Here is a 22,482-nt window from a genome sequence, read left to right on the forward strand (position 1 = left end):
GGACTATTGAATAAAGTAAAAAAAAAATAAAAATAAAGTGTTAAAATAATTTTAAAAAAATCGCCAAATAAATTACAAAAAAAAAAAATATTCCCCCAAATAAATCCATTTTTTGAAAAAACAAAAAAACCAAAAAGCAATAAAAGTACACATATTAGGTATCGCCGCGTCCGTAACGACCCGCCCTATAAAACTGTCCCATTAGTTAACCCCTTTAGTGAACCCCTTAAAAAATAAAAAACGAATCAAAAAATGATTTATTATCATACCGCCAAACAAAAAGTGTAATAACGTGCGATCAAAAAGACGCATATAAATATCCATGGTACCACTGAAAACGTCATCTTGTCCCCCAAAAAACGAGCCGCCACACAGCATCATCAGCGAAAAACTAAAAAAGTTATAGCTCGCAGAATAAAGCGATGCAAGAATAATTATTTTTTATATAAAATAGTTTTCATTGCATAAAACCGACAAAACATAAAAAAAGACCTAAATGAGGTATCGCTGTAACCATACTGACCCGAAGAATAAAACCGCTTTATCAATTTTACCGCACGCGGAACGGTGTAAACGCACCCCCCCCAAAAGAAATTCATGAAACGCTGGTTTTTGTTCATTCTGCGTCCCAAAAATCGGAATAAAAAGCGATCAAAAAATGTCGCGTGCCCGAAAATGGTACCAATAAAAACGTCAACTCGTCCCGCAAAAAATAAGACCTCACATGACTCGGTGGGTCAAAATACGGAAAAATTATAGCTCTCAATATGTGGTGATGCAAAAACTTTTTACAATAAAAAGCGTCTTTTAGCGTGCGACAGCCGCCAAACATAAAAACCGCCATAAATAGTAAATCAAACACCCCGTTATCACCCCCTTAGTTAGGGAAAAATAATAAAATAAAAAAATGTATTTATTTCCTTTACGGTTAGGGCTTGGGTTAGGGCTAGGCTTAGGGCTAGGGTTAGGGCTGAGATTAGGGTTAGGGGTGTGTTGGGGTTCGGGTTGGAGTTAGAATTGGGGGTTTCCACTGTTTGGGCACATCAGGGGCTCTCCAAATGCAACATGGCATCTGATTTCAATTCCAGCCAATTCTGAGTTGAGAAAGTCAAATGGTGCTCCTTCCCTTCCAAGCTCTGACATGCGCCCAAACAGTGTTTTACCCCCACATGTAGGGTATCAGCCTACTCAGGACAAATTGCAAAACAATTTTTGGGGTCCAATTTCTCCTGTTACCCTTAGGAAAATAAAAAATTGGGGGCAAAAATATCATTTTTGTTGAAAAAAATGTTTTTTTATTTTCACGTCCGAGCGTTATAAAATTCTGTGAAGCACTTGGGGGTTCAAAGTGCTCACCACACATCTAGATAAGTTCCGTGGGGGTTCTAGTGTCCAAAATGGGGTCACTTATGGGGAGTTTCAATAGTTTAGGTACATCAGGGGCTCTCCAAACGCACATGACACCCGCAGATCATTCCATCAAAGTCTGCATTCCAAAACGTCACTACTTCCCTTCCGAGCCCCGACGTGTGTCCATACAGTAGTTTTCTCCCACATATGGGGCGTCAGCATACTCAGGACAAATTGGCAACAACCTTTGGGGTTCAATTTCTCCTGTTACCCTTGGGAAAATAAAAAAATTGGGGACTAATTGATCATGTTTGTGGAAAAAATACGATTTTTTTATTTTCATGCCCGGGCATTATAAACTTCTGTGAAGCCCTTGGGGGTTCAAAGTGCTCACCTCACATCTAGATAAGTTCCTTAGGGGGTCTAGTTTTCAAAATGGGGTCATTTGTGGGGGGTTTCCACTGTTTAGGTACATTAGGGGCTCTCCAAAGGCAACATGACACCCGCAGACCATTCCATCAAAGTCTGCATTCCAAAACGTCACTACTTCCCTTCCGAGCCTCGACGTGTGCCCATACAGTAGTTTTCTCCCACATATAGGGTATCAGCATACTCAGGACAAATTGGACAACAACTTTTGGGGTCCAATTTCTCCTGGTACCCTTGGGAAAATAAAAAAATGATGACTAAAAGATCATGTTTGTGTTTATTTTCACGCCCGGGCGTTATAAACTTCTGTGAAGCACTGGGGTGTTCAAAGTGCTCACCACACATCTAGGTAAGTTCCTTGGGGGGTCTAGTTTACAAAATGGTGTCATTTTTGGGGGGGTTTCCACTGTTTAGGTACATCAGGGGTTTTCCAATCGTGACATGGTGTCCGATCTCAATTCCAGCCAAAAACGTCAAATGGCGCTGCTTCCCTTCCGAGCTCTGCCATGCGCCCAAATAGTGGTTTATCCCCACATGTGGGGTATCAGCGTACTCAGGACAAATTGCACAATAACTTTTAGGGTCCTGTTACCCTTGAAAAAATAAGAATTGAGGGTGAAAAGATCATTTTTGTGGAAAAATATGATTTTTTAATTGTACCGCTGTACGTTATAAACTTCTGTAAAGCCCTTGTGGGTTCAAAGTTCTCACCACATATCTAGATAAGTTCCTTGGGGGGTCTAGTTTCCAAAATGGGGTCACTTGTAGGGGGTTTCCACTGTTTAGGTACATCAGGGACTCTCCAAACGTGACATGGCGTCCGATCTGAATTCCAGACAATTTTGCATTGAAAAAGTCAAACGGCGCTCCTTCCATTCTGAGCTCTGCCATGCGCCGAAACAGTCATTCCCCCCCACATCAGGTATCAGCGTACTCAGGACAAATTGCACAATAACTTTTGCAGTCCAATTTCTCCTGTTACCCTTGGTAAAGTAAAAAAAATTGAACCTGAAGTACTTTTTTTGTGAAAAAAAGTTAGATGTTCATTTTTTTTTAAATATTCAAAAAAATTCCTGTGACACACCTAAGGGTTAATAAACTTCTTGAATGTGGTTTTGAGCACCTTAAGGGGTGCAGTTTTTAGAATGGTGTCACTTTTGGGTATTTTCCATCATATAGACCCCTCAAAGTGGCTTCAAATGTGATGTGGTCCGTAAAAATAAAATGGTGTTGTAAAAATGAGAAATCGCTGGTCAACTTTTAACCCTTATAACTTCCTAACAAAAAAAATTTTGGTTCCAAAATTGTGCTGATGTAAAGTAAACATGTGGGAAATGTTAGTTATCAAGTTTTTTGGGTGCCATATGTCTGTGATTTAAGGGCATAAAAATTCAAAGTTGGAAAATTGCGAAATTTTCAAAATTTTCGCCAAATTTCCATCTTTCTCACAAATAAACGCAAGTTATATGAATGAAATTTTACCACTAACATGAAGAACAATATGTCACGAGAAAACAATGTCAGAATCACCGGGATCCATGGAAGCGTTCCAGAGTTATGACCTCATAAAGGTACAGTGGTCAGAATTGTAAAAATTGGCCCGGTCATGAACGTGCAAACCACCCTTGGGGGTGAAGGGGTTAACATACCAGGCAGCCGCCCCCTCCATGTATTGGTAGGCTGCGAGCGGTTGTTTTATCGGTATTCTTGCACCTGTGTTGCAGTTGGGCCCATTTGGTCTTGTAAACTGCGGTGTCTGTTCACATGGCATGCACTGTGATAGCGCTGGGCCAGCCCGCCTGAGCTAATAGAAGGGTGTCACTACTAGGCTGGCCTGGATGCTGTGCATGGCCATAGTGTGAACAGCGCCGCATACAAGTTGTTTTGTGCATTAATATACCAGGCAACCACCCCCTCCATGTATTGGTGGGCTGCGAGCGGTTGTTTTATCGGTATTCTTGCACCTGTGTTGTCATCTTAGGCCTCTTTCACACTTCAGTTTTTTGCATCAGTTATAATCCGCCAAAAAGGCGGACAAGCGGATCCGTTCTAAACTGATGTGAACGGATGTCACAGGATTCGTTTTCAGACGGATCCTGAAAATGAAGAAATCGCGAGAGAGAGAGAGAGAGTTTTTTTGTCCGGCACCCAGAAAGAAATTCGGGTTAAATCAGTGTTTGCAGGATCCGCCAGAGAAAAAAACGTTACAAGCTCCGTTTTGAAATTTTTGAGGATGGTGACGGACAGCAACTTTTGGCGGATCCTCACAAAAAACGGATGCAACGGACAGCAATCCGTCACAATCCGCCATTAATGCAAGTCAATGGGAAAAAAACGGATCCTCAAAAAAAAATTGAGGATCCGTTTTTTTTCAAAACCTGGCTGATTGTGACTGATTGTAAAAAACGGAAGTGTGAAAGAGGCCTTAGTTATATGGGTCCACTGCATCCTGATCTTTTGCTGTTTTATATTCAATAGAGTATGCAAAATAAGAGGTTGGACAAAGAAATGACATCACAACTCTTTTTTTGTTAAATAATCTTTATTTAGGTTACAAAAACGCATACAAATCCGCATGAAAAAAACGCATAAAAAACACGCAGATTTTTACCTGCGTTTTTTGGCAAGAGATGCAGATTCTGTGCTGCAGGCAAATCTGCAATGTGTGCACATACCCTTAAGGGGGTTTTACACTAAGCAATATCGCTAAAACGTCACTGGTTTTGTGACATTATAGCGATATTGCTAGTGATATCGCTATGTGTGATACTTACCAGCGACCGGCTCCCCCGCTGCTGATCGCTGATCGCGCGAGAATGTCCGGCTCCATTTCTCGTCGTCTGCTTCCTGCTGTGACTTCCTGCTGTGACGTCCAGCGACGCGTGGAGGCGGACGGGAGGACGTCAGGATCGCTGTGTGTGAAAGGTGAGTATCGTGCGCTGCGTCGCTGCTGCATCGCTGTGAGATCTTTCTGTATGAATGCTCACTAGCGATCATTTAGCGATGCACCAGCGATCCTGACCGGGTCGGATCGCTGGTCGGATCGCTGGTGCATCGCTAAATGTAAAAGGGCCTTAAGGGTGACAATAAAGCTGGGAAAAGTGAAACGTCATTGGTATGATTTTTTTTACATGATAAAAACATGGCATTTTAACATGTGTGTACACTTTTTATATCCACTGTAAACGCGTATGTACACTATCACTCATTTCTTATCTCTGTATTCCATGCTTGTTGCTGAAATTTCTGATACTGTGGTATTAATTTGAAATTAATTCAGATGAAAAGGAAGTGATTCCAATTTCAGAAATTTCTGTTACAAAATCTTCAGCTTGTTGCACACAATGCGGAAGCACAGCAGAATAAAATCATAGCAAAGTAAATGAGATATCTGTAATCTCTTTTACACATGTTTTTATTTTCCACTTTTTAGATTTTAAAATGTCAGTAAATTCTGTGTTTTTGCAATGCAATGTGTTCCATCAGCAGAATGAAACGGCTCTTCATCAAGTAGGTCCAGAGGCGGAGTACTAAACACGGTAACAAATCAATAAATTTAAAATCATGACAAGCATACAGTATTAAAATAAGAGAGGAGGGATACAGTCATGAACATCTTTCACAGGAAGGGAACGAAGAACAATTTTTTATTAAGGCCATGACGATCCAGGGGTATTCAAGCTGTGCCAGGGCGCGTTTTAGGTCACGCCCTCTAATGCCGCAATGCACTCTGTCGATGCTGCGTATCTGTAGTGTGGCCGGTTTGTAATCATGGCACAGATTGAAATGCCTGGGGATCGTCTTCAAGCCAGAGAGATGTCATTTGAATTCCTTGCAGCGATAATGTCCCTCACATGCTCCTTTGCCCTAATTCGGAACTCACAGGATGTGAGCCCTATGTAAATTAAATTGCATGTGCGTGTGGTGTAGTATACTACATGGCTGGTGCTACATGTAATGTAGCACGTAATCCGGTAATCCCTATTCCGATCGGCCGAGGTGGAAGAGGTGGTGCTCGTGATATTTTTACACGCCAAGCAGGATCCACAAGGATAACAGCCCCACTTCTGTCTTCCAGCATCAAAAGGGTTTGGAGGGCTGGCCACATAGTGACTCATCACCAGTAGGTCCTTGAGGTTCCTACCCATTCTTGTAGTGAGGAGTGGGCGGTCAGGAAAAGTTTGTAAAACCCCCTTAAGAGTGGGCTCAGTTTTGAATATCGACCATTGCTTCTGCAAGACCTGGCAGATATACCGCCACTGGTTGTTGTGGGTAGAAATGAGCATCAAAAGGTGGCTCTTTCTTCACACTGATCAGTACTCTGCAGAGCAGCTGGTCACGTGGCGCCCTCCTTACACGAAGGTAACCTTTCTTTATGCTCCTATTACTGTTGTAGTAATGTGGCAGCAGGCTGTAGACTTTCCTGAAAAGATGAGTTTTCAGGTTTGCGCCTGAAGGTTTTATTTGTGGAAGATGTATGAACATGCTGAGGCACTACTTCCCCTAAGATGGATGCTCAGGAAAAGTCTTTAGTGTGGATTGTGATTGGGGGTAGGAGAGAAGGAGGTCTTGGGAAGATGGTAGGTTATGTGTGGAAAGATATCAAGAGATTAGTTTGGAGATAAGTGGAGGAGACAGATTAAGATAGCAGTTTGTATTGTGAAATGTGCTGACGGGTCCTCTGAAATAATATTTAGTGAGCGCTATATTGGTCGCTGTGTAGACTATTTTTTATTATTTTATGCCTTTTTAGAAAATGCAATGAGATGACAAATGTTTTGTCATTTGATTAGTGAGTAGTTTTAACTGGTTAGTGAGCGGGAGCAAACAATCGTAAATGCTGTCAACGCCTCTCGTAAAAGGCCTTTAAGCTAAAAGCAGTGTTCATCTAAGTATCTACAGTGGGTACGGAAAGTATTCAGACTCCTTTAAATTTTTCACTGTTTCATTGCAGCAGTCCTATCAGTTTAATGAAACACAGCACAGCTGGACTCCAATGAAGGAGTAGATCCATCTCAAGGAGGATCACAAGGAAATGGCCAGCATGTGACTTAAATATGAGTGTCTGAGCAAAGGGTCTGAATACTTATGACCATGTGATACTTCAGTTTTTGAATTCACCAAATGGTTGCAATGAAACAGAGTGAAAAATTTAAAGGGGTCTGAATACTTTCCGTACCCACTGTATTTTATGTCTGCCATTTCAGTAGCCTATTATTTCATTCGCACATATTCCACAGTATCAAATGCCCCTTTTGTGAGCAAAGGAAGAGCATACTGACCAATGCAAGTCAATGTGGTAGTTCACAACAATGTGGTAGTTCACAACAATGCTTTTACACATGGACCTATTGCTTATTGGTTCACTATTACCTATTGCTTATTGGTTCCCTATTACACCAGTGAGCTGTCTCATAGATTAACAGCCTTTTGCTTTACAGTCAGACCGAAGTTTGTGATGAGGTTAGGAATAGCTGACCTCCTTGCATACATGTACAATTCTTTATATATTCTTGATAATATACATGGAAGTGAGCCTGAAAAGTAAAAGATGGTGTCAGGCCACAACATAATTTGTTGATTCTTCACCAAAAATTTACATTTGGTATCTTTATGTTTGAAGCATGATATGTGGGAAAAGGTTGAAAAGTTCCAGGGGGCCGAATAATTTCACAAGGCACTGTATAACTTGTACGAGATCTAGGTTGCACAGATGCCTTTTCCTTGTGGTTTTTTGCCACTTCCCCCTATGGATTTCATTGTGAAAAATGAATGAAACCTGTTACGCTAGTCACAACCCACAGACAGCGAGTCAGCGAAGTCAGACGTTCCCAGGTCAGTACCAAAAGAGCACATCGTAAACCAAGGGTAAATACAAAGTTGTAAATCAGGTCACATTCCAGGGTCAGAATAACAGAGAAATAGTGGTTAAGCAAAGGGTCAGCAGCAGAAGATCGGAAGCAAAGGAACAATAACACACGGGTAGTCAGAACATTGTCCAAAGGTCAGCAGCAGAAGATCAGAACTTACAGCGCAGTGATCAGACGAACAAGGCCACACAGTTCACCTAAATAACAGGGCAATAAACAAGAACAGGGAGCACCTGTGGAAATCTATGCATCTCCCAGTGTCAGATAGGTCAACCGAGCTCTCAATCAAAGCACTGACAGCTCGGCACGCCCCAGCACAGGAGAGGATGACAGAGCTGACTAAACCATTGTGATTAAATGCAATAGCACATTCATGGTAGCTCATACATGCATTTGTAAAACATTCCCTGATGTGATACCTGAATATCAAATATTAAACTATAGAAATACATGTGACCTTTTTTTTTTTTATGCAGAATTTTTTTTATACACATTTATGTAATGTGCGCATGTGCGCATCTACTCCCCCTCCAACCTCCAACTGGCTGTCATCTACCGCCCCCCAGGGCCAGCCACCACCTTCTTTGACCACTTCACCACCTGGTTACTTCATTTCCTTTCCGCGGACATCCCTACTATCATCATGGGCGACTTCAACATCCCCATCGACACTTCCCTCTCAGCTGCCACTAAACTTCTATCTCTCACTTCCTCCTTCGGCCTCACTCAATGGTCTTCTACAGCCACCCACAAAGATGGCCACACACTGGACCTCATCTTCACCCGCCTCTGCTCCCTATCTAACCTCTCTAACTCACCTCTTCCTCTCTCTGACCACAACCTGCTCACATTCTCTTCCCTCTTCACTCCATGTCTACAATCCCCACCCCACAAACTTTCACACCCTCGCAGGAATCTTAAACACCTTGACCTACACTCATTCTCTGAATCCCTCCTCCCTCTTACAGATATAAGTTCCTTACACAATGCGGATGACGCTGCCGCTCTATATAACACCACAATAGCTGTAGCTTTGGAATCCGCTGCCCCACTTACACATACCAAAACTCGCAAAATCAACAGACAGCCCTGGCACACCAGCCTGACCAAAGAGCTGAGGCGAGCTTCCAGGGCTGCTGAGCGCAGATGGAAAAGATCCCACTCCAACAAGCACTTCATCGCATTCAAACAGTCCCTCACTACTTTCAAGACCACACTCGCCACAGCTAAACAAACCTACTTCTCATCTCTCATATCCTCCCTGTCTCACAACCCTAAACAGTTATTCAACACCTTCAATTCTCTCCTCCGCCCCCCAGCACCTCCTCCCTCCCCACTCATCTCAGCTGAAGACTTTGCCTCATTTTTCAAGCAGAAAATTGATAACATCAGGGACAGTTTTGGTCAACAACCCCCAGAGCCCTTCCTCCCGACTTCCCAGCCCTCCACCTTCAAAACCAACTTCTCCACCATTACAGAAGATCGACTCTCCACTCTACTCTCAAGATCACATCTCACCACCTGTGCACTCGACCCGATCCCATCCCACTTCATCCCAAACCTCACCACAGTCTTCATCCCAACCCTAACCCATCTCTTCAACCTGTCACTAACAACTGGTGTTTTCCCCTCAAGCTTTAAACATGCCTCCATCACACCTATCCTCAAAAAGCCCTCTCTTGACCCATCCTCTGTATCTAGCTATCGCCCTATATCACTTCTCCCATACGCCTCCAAGCTACTGGAACAACACGTCTACCTTGAACTGTCCTCCCATCTCTCTTCTTGCTCCCTCTTCGACCGCTTACAATCTGGCTTCCGGTCACACCACTCCACTGAAACTGCCCTTACTAAGGTCACCAATGACCTCTTAACTGCCAAGAGCAAGCGACACTACTCTGTCCTCCTCCTCCTGGACCTGTCGGCTGCCTTTGACACAGTGGACCATTCCCTATTATTACAGACCCTCTCATCCCTCGGCATCACAGACTTGGCCCTCTCCTGGATCTCATCATACCTAACAGACCGGACATTCAGCGTCTCCCACTCACACACCACCTCCTCACCTCGCCCCCTATCTGTCGGAGTCCCACAAGGTTCAGTCCTTGGGCCCCTGCTGTTCTCTATTTACACCTTTGGCCTGGGACAGCTCATAGAATCTCATGGCTTTCAGTATCATCTTTATGCTGATGACACACAGATCTACATCTCTGGACCAGATATCACCTCCCTACTAACCAGAATCCCTCAATGTCTGTCCACTATTTCATCCTTCTTCTCCACTAGATATCTGAAACTCAACATGGACAAAACAGAATTCATCATCTTTCCCCCATCTCACGTGACCCCCCCTACGAACCTATCAATTACAGTAAATGACTGCCCACTCTCCCCAGTCCCACAAGCTCGCTGCCTCGGAGTAATCCTTGACGCTGATCTCTCCTTCAAACCACATATCCAAACCCTTTCCACTTCCTGCCGACTTCAACTCAAAAATATTTCACGCATCCGTTCATTCCTCACCCAAGAATCTGCAAAAACCCTAGTCCATGCCCTCATCATCTCTCGCCTTGACTACTGCAACCTCATGCTCTGTGGCCTCCCCTCAAACACTCTCGCACCCCTCCAATCTATTCTAAACTCTGCTGCCCGACTAATCCACCTGTCCCCCCGCTATTCCCCAGCTTCTCCCCTCTGTCAATCCCTTCACTGGCTCCCAATTGCCCAGAGACTCCATTACAAAACCCTAACCATGACATACAAAGCAATCCACAACCTGTCTCCTCCATACATCTGTGACCTCGTCTCCCGGTACTTTCCTGCACGCAACCTCCGATCCTCACAAGATCTCCTTCTTTACTCCCCTCTTATCTCCTCTTCCCACAATCGCATACAAGATTTCTCTCGCGCATCACCCCTACTCTGGAACTCTCTACCACAACATATCAGACTCTCACCTACCATCGAAACCTTCAAAAAGAGCCTGAAGACCCACCTCTTCCGACAAGCCTATAACCTGCAGTAACCACCGATCGACCAAACCGCTGCACGACCAGCTCTACCCTCGCCTACTGTATTATCACCCATCCCTTGAAGATTGTGAGCCCTCGCGGGCAGGGTCCTCTCTCCTCCTGTACCAGTTATGACTTGTATTGTTTAAGATTATTGTACTTGTTTTTATGTATACCCCTCCTCACATGTAAAGCGCCATGGAATAAATGGCGCTATAACAATAAATAATAATAATAATAATAATGTAATACATGTACATACTCTTATACTAAAGTGCTTATTTTAGGATTAATTAATTTTCTCTCTTTATTTGTAGGGAATATCGACCTAAAGAGAATGTTGAATTTCTTAGGAATGGTACTGAAGTTTTTGCTGTTAGTCCCAAGACTTACATTTTTGAACCTAACAAGTCTGTGGGGGACCCTAAAGTGGACTTAATACGAACAATCAATATTCCTATTGTGGTAAGTCTTATTATATCACTGTTTAAGCAGAATTTTATTTTCAGTCTAATACACTGTATTACAGAGGTTGTTCCGCAAGCAAGCATAAATAACTTACTAATATAGTCCAACTGTGCCAGGTGCCCCAATGGCAATCACCCAAAAATGAATGTTTTTACAAGGGTGAGGCAATTGCTAGCTTTTCTTTTACCTTGTCTCCCACAAGGTTTACTGGAGAGGTGAGTTGGACCGCCACTTCTCAAATATAGTGTGGCTTTTTGTGGCTCTTAAAATGTAGATTTTTGTTGCCATTTCAACCTACTGAGGAATTGTTTGCTTGTAGTTAATAGCTTGTCTCATTTGTTTACAAGATTAGAGCAGACTTATCGGTAACTGCATTGTTCTTTATTTCAGACCCTGTTGGAAATGACCAGAAATAATAAGTATTTTAAATATATAAAAGCCATAGTTGCTGCAGTTTTGAAGACTTACAATGAAAATATATTTCTTATTCGATCGGTGGATGACTTGCTGTGGGGTTACAAGGATCCTGTACTTTCTTTGGTGCACACTGTAGTACCGGAAATTAGTGAAATGTTTGGCCTCTTCTACAATGTAAGTTTCATAGGTGGGAGGGAAGTGTGTTCAAATGCTTTGTAAAGTAAAAAAAATCAATAAACCACATTTTTAAGAAACTTTCCAAAGAGGTTCCATACTAATACCAACTTGTGACATGATACCCATGCTACAGACCCACCAAGGTTCTATATAGGGGGCCTATGTTTAATTAATGTGCAGTTATATGTTATCTATTGTTGCTTTGGAACAGTCATTTAATGATGCCATTAGGAAGTCTGCCTCATTGGATCAGTGGGAAAAAAAATTAAAAAGAAAAATGTCTGCTTCCATAATCACAAATAGATCATGTAATCTTCATATGTATAAATTAGAAAGTGGCTGCACAATTTCTATTAGTTGCCGATTGTACACATTGTGCATCCGATTTTCCTTTTTCCAGTGCATTTAAAATAAAATGTTACATAACTTTTCAAATGGTCTTGATCTCAAACTTCTTGCTGAAAAACAGAACAAGGCCTGCACTCCTATAGTGTTAAATCAATGCCCAGGTGCACATGCCCCATGGCCAATATACAGACATATTTACTAGTAAAATGCATCAACTTACCATAATTATAACACAAATTCCATAATTGCTATACAAATAAACATTTATACATATTTTTTTATCAAAAAGTGTGTAAACCATCAGCATGACATCGGCGGAGCAGAGAAGATGAGAAGCCGCTGCTCTGTCGACGTGCATTCTGCAGAAGCCTTTGAATTGCTTGCAGGAGCGGTCTATGACTGCTTTGTGCTTGGAGAGATTGGCACTGGGCACAACAGGCATACTACCTGCCGGTTAGTTCTTAGGCCCATAGTTAAAAAAAAAAAAAAAAAGTCCTGGATTACCCCAGAAAATTTAGAAATTTTTAACATTTTCGCCCCCTGTCGAGGAGGCGCGGCGTTGCCCACCCATCATTCTTCAAATGCCCCAAATCAGCACTTCTGAAGTTCAAAATAATCATAATGCGAATACAAAGATGTGTAATATGCATCCTTCATGAATTCAGTCCTAATTCTCCGTAAGGTCTTCTCTGTCCCCAATCATAGGCTTCCAATCATGGCACATTATGACTGAATTCATATTGCTATGTTTTTTTTGTTTGTTGTTAAAGGAACCACAATTATGAATTTTTTTAAACTTATGTTATACATTTACGAAGACACTATTTAAGTGGTCTTGACTAGAGATGAGCGAATTTGCTCGGGTTTCCTCTTATTTGACAAGCTATAGCGCTTGCCGAATAAGCTGCAGAGGGAACCCTGGCTTCCTGGATTGCATCGGCCGATCAGCTGATCGGCACCGCAACTGTATGTGTCACGGCCGTGTCACAGTCACAGCACATTCATGGATAGCCTGTTTGTTGGGCTATCCATGCATGTGCTGTGACTGTCACACAGCCGTGGCACATGCAGCTGCGGTGCCGATCAGCTGATTGGCCGGCGCGATCCAGGAAGCCTGGTTCCCACTGCAGCTTATTCGGCAAGCGCTATAGCTTGTCGAATAAGAGGAAACCCGAGCAAATTCACTCAACTCTAGACTTGACTTTATAGACCTCACTTATCAACTGCCTTATGTCTTCGCGTCGCACTTCACTTTTTGCAGATGAATGCAACAAATGATGGGACATACGTGTTTCTCAGTGGTTCCGAAGGATACCTTGATTTTACAAAGATTGTGGAATGGAATGAAAACAGGTAGGAACAGCATGTTTCCTTAGCTCCTATAGCATATTATGTACCCGTGTATGCAGTGTAAGAAGTCATGAGGCTCATGGATTTCATAAAGCACCCTCAGACAGTGCCCCCACTGCAAGCTAAAAAGGATGCTATGTAATCAAGGAGTTATACAGTCTGTACTGTTAGAGCTGTGAGTCTGTGCTGCTCACTGCAGGGATGCTTGTCATAGCTCATATATGAAGAGAGAATAAAATGATCCTGATACCATATACCATTTAGGGGAGTGTATTAAAATCAATCTGTAAGCAGCTTTGCTATGTAATCTAAGAGCAGCATAAAGTTGTGTTAGAGAGCCTGATTCCAGCAATGTATCAGTTACTGGTCTGCTTGGTGTAGTTGTGATTGAATCCATGTTTTCTCTGCTGTAAGGCTCATTCACACATCAGTATTTGGTCAGTATTTTGCATCAGTGCTTGTATGCCAAAGCCAGGAATGGAACTTACTGAGAAAAAATATAATTGAAAGACTGACTCCTGTTCTTTGTTTTTGAGACATTCCTGGTTTTGGCATACAAATACTGATGAAATACTGATCAAAAATACTGATGTGTGAAAGAGGCCGTAGATGTAGCATTGGACAGAATGCTGAGCCGTGTAAGACCCTGCACCCCTGATTAGCAGCTTCCTGTATACATTGTACATAATCTGCAAGCTGCCAATTAGTGATATGGGTGGAATTATACAGATAAACCTGACTACCTTGGACATGACACCTAGTCCTGCAGTGATAATCTCCTGCTGATAAAACACCAATTGTATTGAAAGTACATCAATATGAGCAAGTGACATATTCATGGAATCACAGGCCCTGCCCCTTCATTGTGCTGCTGTCAGATTACATAGTAAAAAGCTGCTGACAGATTACCTTTAATGTTGCAAGTCTTAGTTAATGGATGACCATGCATTTATTCTGCCTGTTGTAATTGAACTTGGGATAACATTTTTCCCTAAGATGAGGAAAATTGAGTTTGCTTCTTTTGGGATTATTTTCCCTTCATTTGAATGTATATTGCTCAATAGTAGCTTGAATTTGGATTACGTGGTTTATTTTCCACCTTACTAGTTCTGACCTGTCACTTTGTTGGACTGACTTGGATGTTAAGGGCATGTTTCCACGGTCTGGAAACATTCAGCATTTGCTGCGGATTGGACACTGCATACAGCTGCAACGTTTAATCCGCAGCGGTCAGATGTTCCTGCATAGTGGAGGGGATTTTATGAAATCCCGTCTCCACTATGCGTCCACTATTACGCAGGTGACACACCCGCTAAACCGGACATGTGGCGCGTCTTTTTAGACCGCAGCATGTCGGTTTACCTTGCAGAGACGCTTAGGCCTCTTTCACACTTCCGTTTTTGACCATCAGTCAAAATCCGCCAGGTTTTGAAAAAAACGGATCCGCTATTTTTTTTTTTTTGCGGATCCGTTTTTTCCCCCATTGAGTTGCATTACTGGCGGATATTGACGGATGGCCATCCGTTGGATCCGTTTTTGTGAGGATCCGCCAAAATTTTTTCATCCGCCGGCATGCCTGGACGGACCCTGCAACGTTTTTTTTGTTGTTGGATCCGCATTTTCCAGTGCGCATGCCCGGAGGAAGGAGGTCAGGGAGAAAAATTTTTTTTTTTTTTTTAACCATAAAATTTATTTTATTTTATTAAACATGGCATAACAAAACAAAGTCGTACAAGTATTTAGTTTCTGTATAGTGCGCATGAATAATAAACAATATAAACGATATAAGGCTATAAATGACCTTAATTTTACAAAGATATACATGACAAAGACAAGACAGTAAGGAGTAGAAGGAGGGGAGGGGAAGAAAAAAAAAAGGGGGGGAAAAACCTCAATTAAATCGACTAATCAGATCCGAACTCAGCCGCAATACAGGTCGGATCCCGCTGCATAATAATCCCACGGGGACCAAATTGCCTGAAAGCGCACCACCGAATCATTTAGTAAGGCTGTAAGGTGTTCCATCCTTCTGACATCCATGATCCGTCTAATGAGAGTCTGAAGCAAAGGGGGACTCTGCTGCCTCCAAAAGCGCGCAATCAGGCATCTGGCCGCCGTAACGATATGTTGCAATAATCTATTGGAGAGTTTGCCCATACCTGGCGCCCCGTGACCCAGGAGAAGCACCAGCGGGTTTAGTTCTATATCTGTATGCAATGCCTTGTCAATGAGGGACGTAGGTTCACCCCAAAAAGGTACAATTTATGGGCATGACCAAAATATATGCATGAGGGACCCAGTGCTTTTTCCACATCTCCAACAGGAGGGAGGGACAGAGGGATTCAGTCCATGCAGAAACTCTGGAGTGTGATACCAGTGCATTAGTATCTTATAGATATTTTCTCTATAGAGAGTACACACTGACGATTTTGCGGCATTCCTCCAAATGACAGACCACTCTCGGGAATGTATGCGCATGTATAGAAAAGATTCACCAAACCCACCCCGTGGATTCGATAAAAGGTTATAAATTTCTGAGATCAGACCCCTGGTGTTCACGCCCCTCCTGCAAATTTTCTCGAAATCCGTGGGGATCGAAGCTCCCGCTTTACCATATAGGGAGTTAGCAAAATCTCTGATTTGTAGGTATTGAAAGAATTCCCTATTGGAAATCGAGAAATGTTGCTTAAGATAATCAAAGGAGTGAATCTCCATGGTCTCCCCGTCTATAATATCCGCAAATCTAAATAGGCCCGCTTTAAGCCAAGGGTGAACCATAGGAGACTCTAAACTGCTTGGGAGCTGTGGGTGATAGATGAAGGACACCAGGGGGGAGCAAGGTGACATGAGGGCAAATCTCCGTGTGCAGGTATTCCAAATGTTACGGGTGAACTGCATGGGGCCCAAAAGGGGTGGAAAGGACTCACACCGTGCTGGCGACCATAAGAGAGAGTTAGGGTGTATTGGGGCAAGCCATAATTTCTCTATTTCATTCCACTTGCTGTAGGCCCATAGGGATGTCCAGCAGGGGATTCTCCTCAGGTGGGTAGCCCAGTAGTAGTTAAGAATATTTGGCACAGAAAGCCCTCCCCTGGTCTTATGAGCTGTGAGAACCTCCTTAGCCACTCTATGGCGCTTTTGTTGCCATATGAACCTAAGAATAGCCGCCTGAAGGGACTTCAGTTCCGAGACCGGAACTCCAACTGGGAGGGTCTCAAAGGCGTAAATCAATCTGGGTAAAAGGCTCATTTTTACCGCCGCTATCCGACCCATCCACGAAAGAGGGAGTGATTGCCATTTATTCAGGCGGGCTTTTGATTCTTTAAAGAGGGAGGGGAAGTTTAGTTTGTAGAGGGTCTCATATGAGGACGTAATATTCACCCCCAAATATTTCACAGCATCCTGTTTCCACCTGAATTTAAAATTCAGGCGTAGGTGGTCCCATACCTCAGGGGGGATGTTAAGCGGCATAGCCTCCGTTTTGCTGGAATTGATTTTATATCCAGATAAGTCCCCATATCTCCTCAAAGCCCTGATGAGGTTCGGAAGAGACACGTGGGGATTAGTGAGCGTCAATAGGACATCATCAGCAAATAGTGCGATCTTAAAAGATTTACTCCCAACCATCACCCCAGAAATATTGGGGTCCCGTCGTATGGACGCTGCCAGGGGCTCTATGCAGAGGGCAAACAGGAGAGGCGACAAAGGGCACCCCTGCCTAGTGCCATTCGATAAAGTGAATGGTTTGGATGTACAGAGAGGGAGTTTTATGGCTGCTGTAGGGTGGTTGTATAGGGATCTCAGCGCGGACAGAAATCCGCCCGAGATGCCAAAGACCCGCATCGTACTAAAAAGGAATGGCCAGGAGAGGCGGTCGAAAGCCTTCTCGGCGTCAAGACTCAGTACTAGTGTTTGCAATTTCTTTCGGTTCGAGATGTCCACCAAGTCCACAACCCTCCTGGTGTTATCACCCCCTTGACGGCATGGAATAAAGCCTACTTGGTCTTTATGAATAATCGAGGGTATCCATTTATTAAGTCTGGAGGCCAGTAGCTTGGTGAACACCTTCAAATCTGTATTCAAAAGGGCTATTGGCCTATAGTTTGCACAGTCCAAGGGGTCCCTAGGCGGTTTTGGAAGGAGGATGAGGTGGGAATGTAGCATTGTGGACGGGATTGGGTCGCCTTGCAAGAAGGAGTTAAATAATGAGGCTAAATGAGGAAGGAGTGTTTTGGCGAATGTCTTATAGTAAAAGTATGTCAGACCGTCAGGTCCAGGTGATTTTCCCATGGGCAGGGACTCCAAAACCTCCTCTACCTCTTCAGAGGAAACTGCACTATTTAGAGATTCAATCGCTTCACTAGGTAGGGAGGGGAGGTCTAAGGTAGCAAGATAGTCTTCAATAGCCCCTGAACCCTTGGATCCATCAGCCGATGGGGGACCAAGATTGTACAATTTTTTGTAGAAATTATAAAAAATATCAGCTATGGCATCAGGGTGATAGTGCGTCACCCCTGCAGCGTCCCGCAAGGCCTGAGGACATGAAGCCGCGGAGCGTTCTTTCAGCTGGCGTGCAAGGAGGGTGTGAGCCCTATTGCCCCTTTCATAAAATTTCTGTCTAGAGAAAGTTAGTAGCTTCTCCGCCCCCACCACCGCCAGATCTTTTAATTTTTCCCTTAGTCTGACCACCTCTTTCAAAGCGGCCAGAGAGGGAGATTCAGCAAGTGTCCTCTCATGAAGCTTTAGTTGAGAAGTCAAATGTGCCCTCTGAACCCCCGTGGATCTCTTGGCCCTGGCGCCCTCCCTAATACAATGGCCCCTCATCACCGCCTTATGTGCCTCCCACAGAATTCCCAGGGAGGAGACTGAGCCCGTATTGAGCTGGAAGAATTCCTCCAGTTGCTTATGCAGTGAGGCCCTGACTTCGGGGTCCTTGAGTAAAGATTCATTTAAGCGCCAGTAGCCAAATCTAGGTCGAGTATGGGCTCCCTCAAGATCCATGATCACAGGGGCATGATCTGACCAGGTAATGGAGCCCAGTTCCACCCCCCCCAGCCTCTTAAGAATAGCAGAGTTTACAAAGAAGTAATCGATCCTGGTATGGGTCTGGTGTGGGTGTGAAAAGAAGGTAAAGGCTCTCTCCCCAGGGTGCGCCACCCTCCATGCGTCAAAGAGAATCTCAGATCTTATAATCCTCCGGAAGCCCAAAGACAGCTTCTTTACAGAGTCAGAGGGCGGGAACCTCCCGAGAGAGAGCCTGTCAAATGTTTCAGAGAATGGAAGATTGAAATCTCCACCTACTATCGTCGCCGCATGGGGAAGCCCCCCTACGAGTGAAAATACCCCCCTCAGAAAACGAATCTGTCCCTCATTCGGAGCATAAATGTTAGCGAGAATATGAGGTGAGCCCCCCACCTGTGCCTCCAGGATCACGTAATGTCCCTTAGGGTCAGAGTGATTTCCAGTGACTTGTATAGGGCAATTTTTTGCAATCAAGATTGCAACCCCCCCCTTTCTTAGTATTCGTGCTTGCTAGATATTGTTGGGGATATAAGTGGGCCGCAAACTTAAATGAGCCTGTAGAGTCAAAGTGGGTCTCTTGGATGAAAGCCACGTCTGCCCTAGTGGAGCGCAGCTCCTGTAACAGCAATTTCCTTTTGCGGGGAGAATTAAGACCCCGCACATTAATAGATACAATACGTGTCATCTTAGTTGCATTAAGTGGAGTGTAGTGCAGGTGTCAGGACCATTACCTGTGAAGGTGTAGGTTAACATAGAGATTGTCTCAGCATGGCTGGTCCACCAGATGAAGGCTGTCAAAGATCGAACCGAGGGTGGAAACAAAATTTGGATGGTTGGGTAGGGTAAGAACAACAAGGAAAAGGGAAGACATAGACACTCAGTTAGTAAATTACATAACCAAAAAGTGAAAAAACATAGAGAAACCATTGAGAACAATACCCGGGGTTTAACCCGGGGAGGGATCCCCTGAGGAACCCACTCTTGGCTCGGAGGGCCAGAGTGGTAGAAAAAGTCGGTCTCAGTATCAATCCCAGGGAAGCCCTAGGATAGGTGGAAGTCTCCGGATCCGAGAGAGCCGGTCTATCTCCAACCAGCCGCCCCTCCAATGTAAAGAAAGGGGTAACTGGGAAGCAACCGAAGTGGCCCTGGCGAAGCCCCCGCCACCTGCCTTCCCGGGTGACCTGCTTCAATTGATTCAGTAAATGATGCGGCTCCAGACACACAGAGGCAGCATTGTGTCCATCCCCCGGTGGGGTTTGGATGTCCCATTTCCAGCGTCACAGGCCAGAAAGCAGAGGGGCCAATCAGTAAGGGAGGCTTAGAAAAAAGAGAATATGCGGCCTGTTCTAAACAAGCCTAAACTAAAAGTCAAGTCAACGGATACGGGGGAAAGACTGGGCACGGCCGCCTCTCCCCCCGCCTCCCCCACGCGCCCCGCGCCTTCCTCCCCCCACCTTGGTCCACACCGGCGGAGGGGGAGCACCAGGTACATGCAGGACCCATGGTGGAATGTTGACCACCGGGATTTCCAGGGTTGTACAGAAGGCCGTCACATCAGCAGGGGTACGCAGAGTCGTGGACTTTCCATCTTTCATGGCCGTCAGGGCAAATGGGAACCCCCATCTATACTTAATTTGGTGTTCCTGGAGAATTAGCAGGAGGGGCCTGAGGTGTCTCCGCTTCTGCAGGGTTATGCGGGAGAGATCGGGGAAGAGCTGAACCTCTGTTCCCCGAAATGAGGGGGTCTGGTTCCGGGTTCTGGCTTTGGACATGATCAATTCTTTAGTAGTAAAGTCGTGAACACAGCATATAATATCTCGGGGTTGAGTAGACATGTTCTTAGGCTGTAGCGCCCTGTGTGCTCTGTCCACCTTAGTTATATTGGTTGAAGGTGCACCCAGAATATTATTAAAGATGTCCTGCAGGATTAGATCAGGAGACTCAGAATCCTCCACCTCAGGCACTCCTCTCACACGTATGTTGCATCTGCGTCCCCTATTGTCCAAGTCCTCCGGTCAGGGAGAAAATTAACCCTGAAATCCTTTCTGGTGGACAAAAAAAATCTCTCTCTCTCTCTCTTTTAAAATTCTTCGTTCTGCGGATCCGTCACAAAACGGATCCTTTGGCATCCACCGCGAAGTAAATAGCCTACTCTATGGATATGCTTCCCACTCACCTCAGATCCCGGGACCTTGCTTTCTATCATGACTATTTCCTGACTGCCTGACTGGACTGCTCCTGTGGTAATTTGCCCTATAGCCTACTATCCATACACACATTTATTGTGCTTGGATGCTATTGTATGCTAGACCATTTGCATATTCCTATTAGTGGTCTATCACTATTCTTGATTATCGCATTCGCCTCATTCAGAGCTATTTTGTTAGGTTTATAGGGTCATTTGCACACTTTTTTTTTTTTTTTTTCAATCTTGGGGACGCCCAATTTTGATTACTTATTCATATGCTAACATAAGGTTCATCCATTGGAGCGTATTCATATTTTCATGTGTTTTGGTCATTTTATCATATATGCAGTATGTCTGTGTCATGTAGGATCAGGATTATGCACCACCTGTTATAAGCACGGGACCTTAGGTGATGTGTTATTGTGATTGTAGTTTTTTAATGGTGTTTAATCATGTATGTGTCTTTTTGTGGTCTGGTATTTGAATAAAATTATTGATTTATATATATAGTTTTTTTTTCTTATTTAGGTGTGCGCTATTTTTATTTATTGGTCTTTTCTCTTGCTTTTGTCCTTGCTATTTGTACAATGCATTATGCAGCACCCTATCAGCTAGTATTACCCCATTGGTAGTGCACCTTATATATTTACTGTTCTACTCTATGGATACGCTGCGGCGATTCCGTATGTGTTCAATGAGCACATCCGGAATCACCGCGTGGACAAAAGGGGGCGAGGCTTTGGGCGTAATGGGTTTTCCGCTCCATCAAAAGCGCTGCATTAACGGTACGTGGAAACGTACCCTAAGGGTCATAAAATATGAGTGTAATCAGAAGATCAACGATTGTAGATAGCGGCACTCACCACTGGTACATAAAAAACAGCACTTTATTCGGTCAGTGCATGAGGATCACAGACATGGAGGAAATCGAGCGACAGCTGTTTCACGTGATCTCACCCTTCTGGCTTGTGAAATCATAAGATCACGCTCGTTTTCTTCCATGTCTGTGATCCTCATGCGTTTACCGAATAAAGTGCTGTTTTTTATGTACCAGTGGTGAGTGCCGCTATCTACAATCTTTGATCTTCTGATTATGCTCCTGTATTGACTTTTAATAGCTGAGCACCACAGGTTCTGGTTTCCTGGATTATTTTTGCAATATTGGAAATAATTGCTTGCTGGAATTAAGTGGATGTTCTAGCAGTGCTAGCGTGGTTTGTCTCATTTCCATTATCAGCATAAAATATGATTTGTTCTCCTGTTGATATATTTTTTTTCTCAATTAGAAGTCTTTCGTGGTGGACAACAGACACGTGCAACATGATTAATGGAACAGATGGAACATCCTTTCACCCATTAATAAATAAGGATGATATAATTTACTTATTTTCATCAGATCTATGTAGGTAAGGAAAATCTTTAATATACCTGTATATTTGGAATGACAACAACATTAGATACTGTAAATCAATACCAACACTTGAGTCATAAAAGTATGGTAAAAAGGTTCAACTGTTGCCTAGAGAAATGCAAAAATGCTCTGCCATGTGACTTTGCTTGTTTTCTAGAAAATTCAAATTTCCTGGACTGTTGAAAATGTCTTTTGGAGTTAAAAGGTTACTTGCAACTTTATTCCATGGTGCGGCATACAAGTGTCATCATGGAGCAAAGCCCAAGTATCAGAATATAAACAATGCGATTAACTAAGAATAAAAACAATCTATTAACCATGAATTTGAATTGATTTTGAGTTTCTAAGAAACTACCGATCTTAGATTGCCATGCACAAGAAAGTCAAGAAATTCTAGAGTAGCATGCGACTCCCTAATATGTGGGCAAACGGCAGTGTTAG

The 22,482-nt window shown here is 43.7% G+C and overlaps 1 protein-coding gene across 1 annotated transcript in view; it reads left to right on the forward strand.

Moving 5' to 3' along the window:
* The window catches only part of SCARB2 (scavenger receptor class B member 2), a 125,242-nt gene that overhangs the window by 52,869 nt on the left and 49,891 nt on the right, over window positions 1-22,482 (forward strand). The window contains exons 3-6 of the mRNA XM_073541223.1: window positions 10,978-11,125; window positions 11,519-11,719; window positions 13,332-13,423; window positions 21,917-22,036. Coding sequence (XP_073397324.1) covers window positions 10,978-11,125; window positions 11,519-11,719; window positions 13,332-13,423; window positions 21,917-22,036 — 561 coding nt within the window. The remainder of the gene's footprint in view (window positions 1-10,977; window positions 11,126-11,518; window positions 11,720-13,331; window positions 13,424-21,916; window positions 22,037-22,482) is intronic.

Source organism: Dendrobates tinctorius, unplaced genomic scaffold (genome assembly GCF_039654945.1).
Source record: "Dendrobates tinctorius isolate UK_male_01 unplaced genomic scaffold, ASM3965494v1 ptg000011l, whole genome shotgun sequence".
Classification (NCBI taxonomy): Eukaryota; Metazoa; Chordata; class Amphibia; order Anura; family Dendrobatidae; genus Dendrobates; species Dendrobates tinctorius.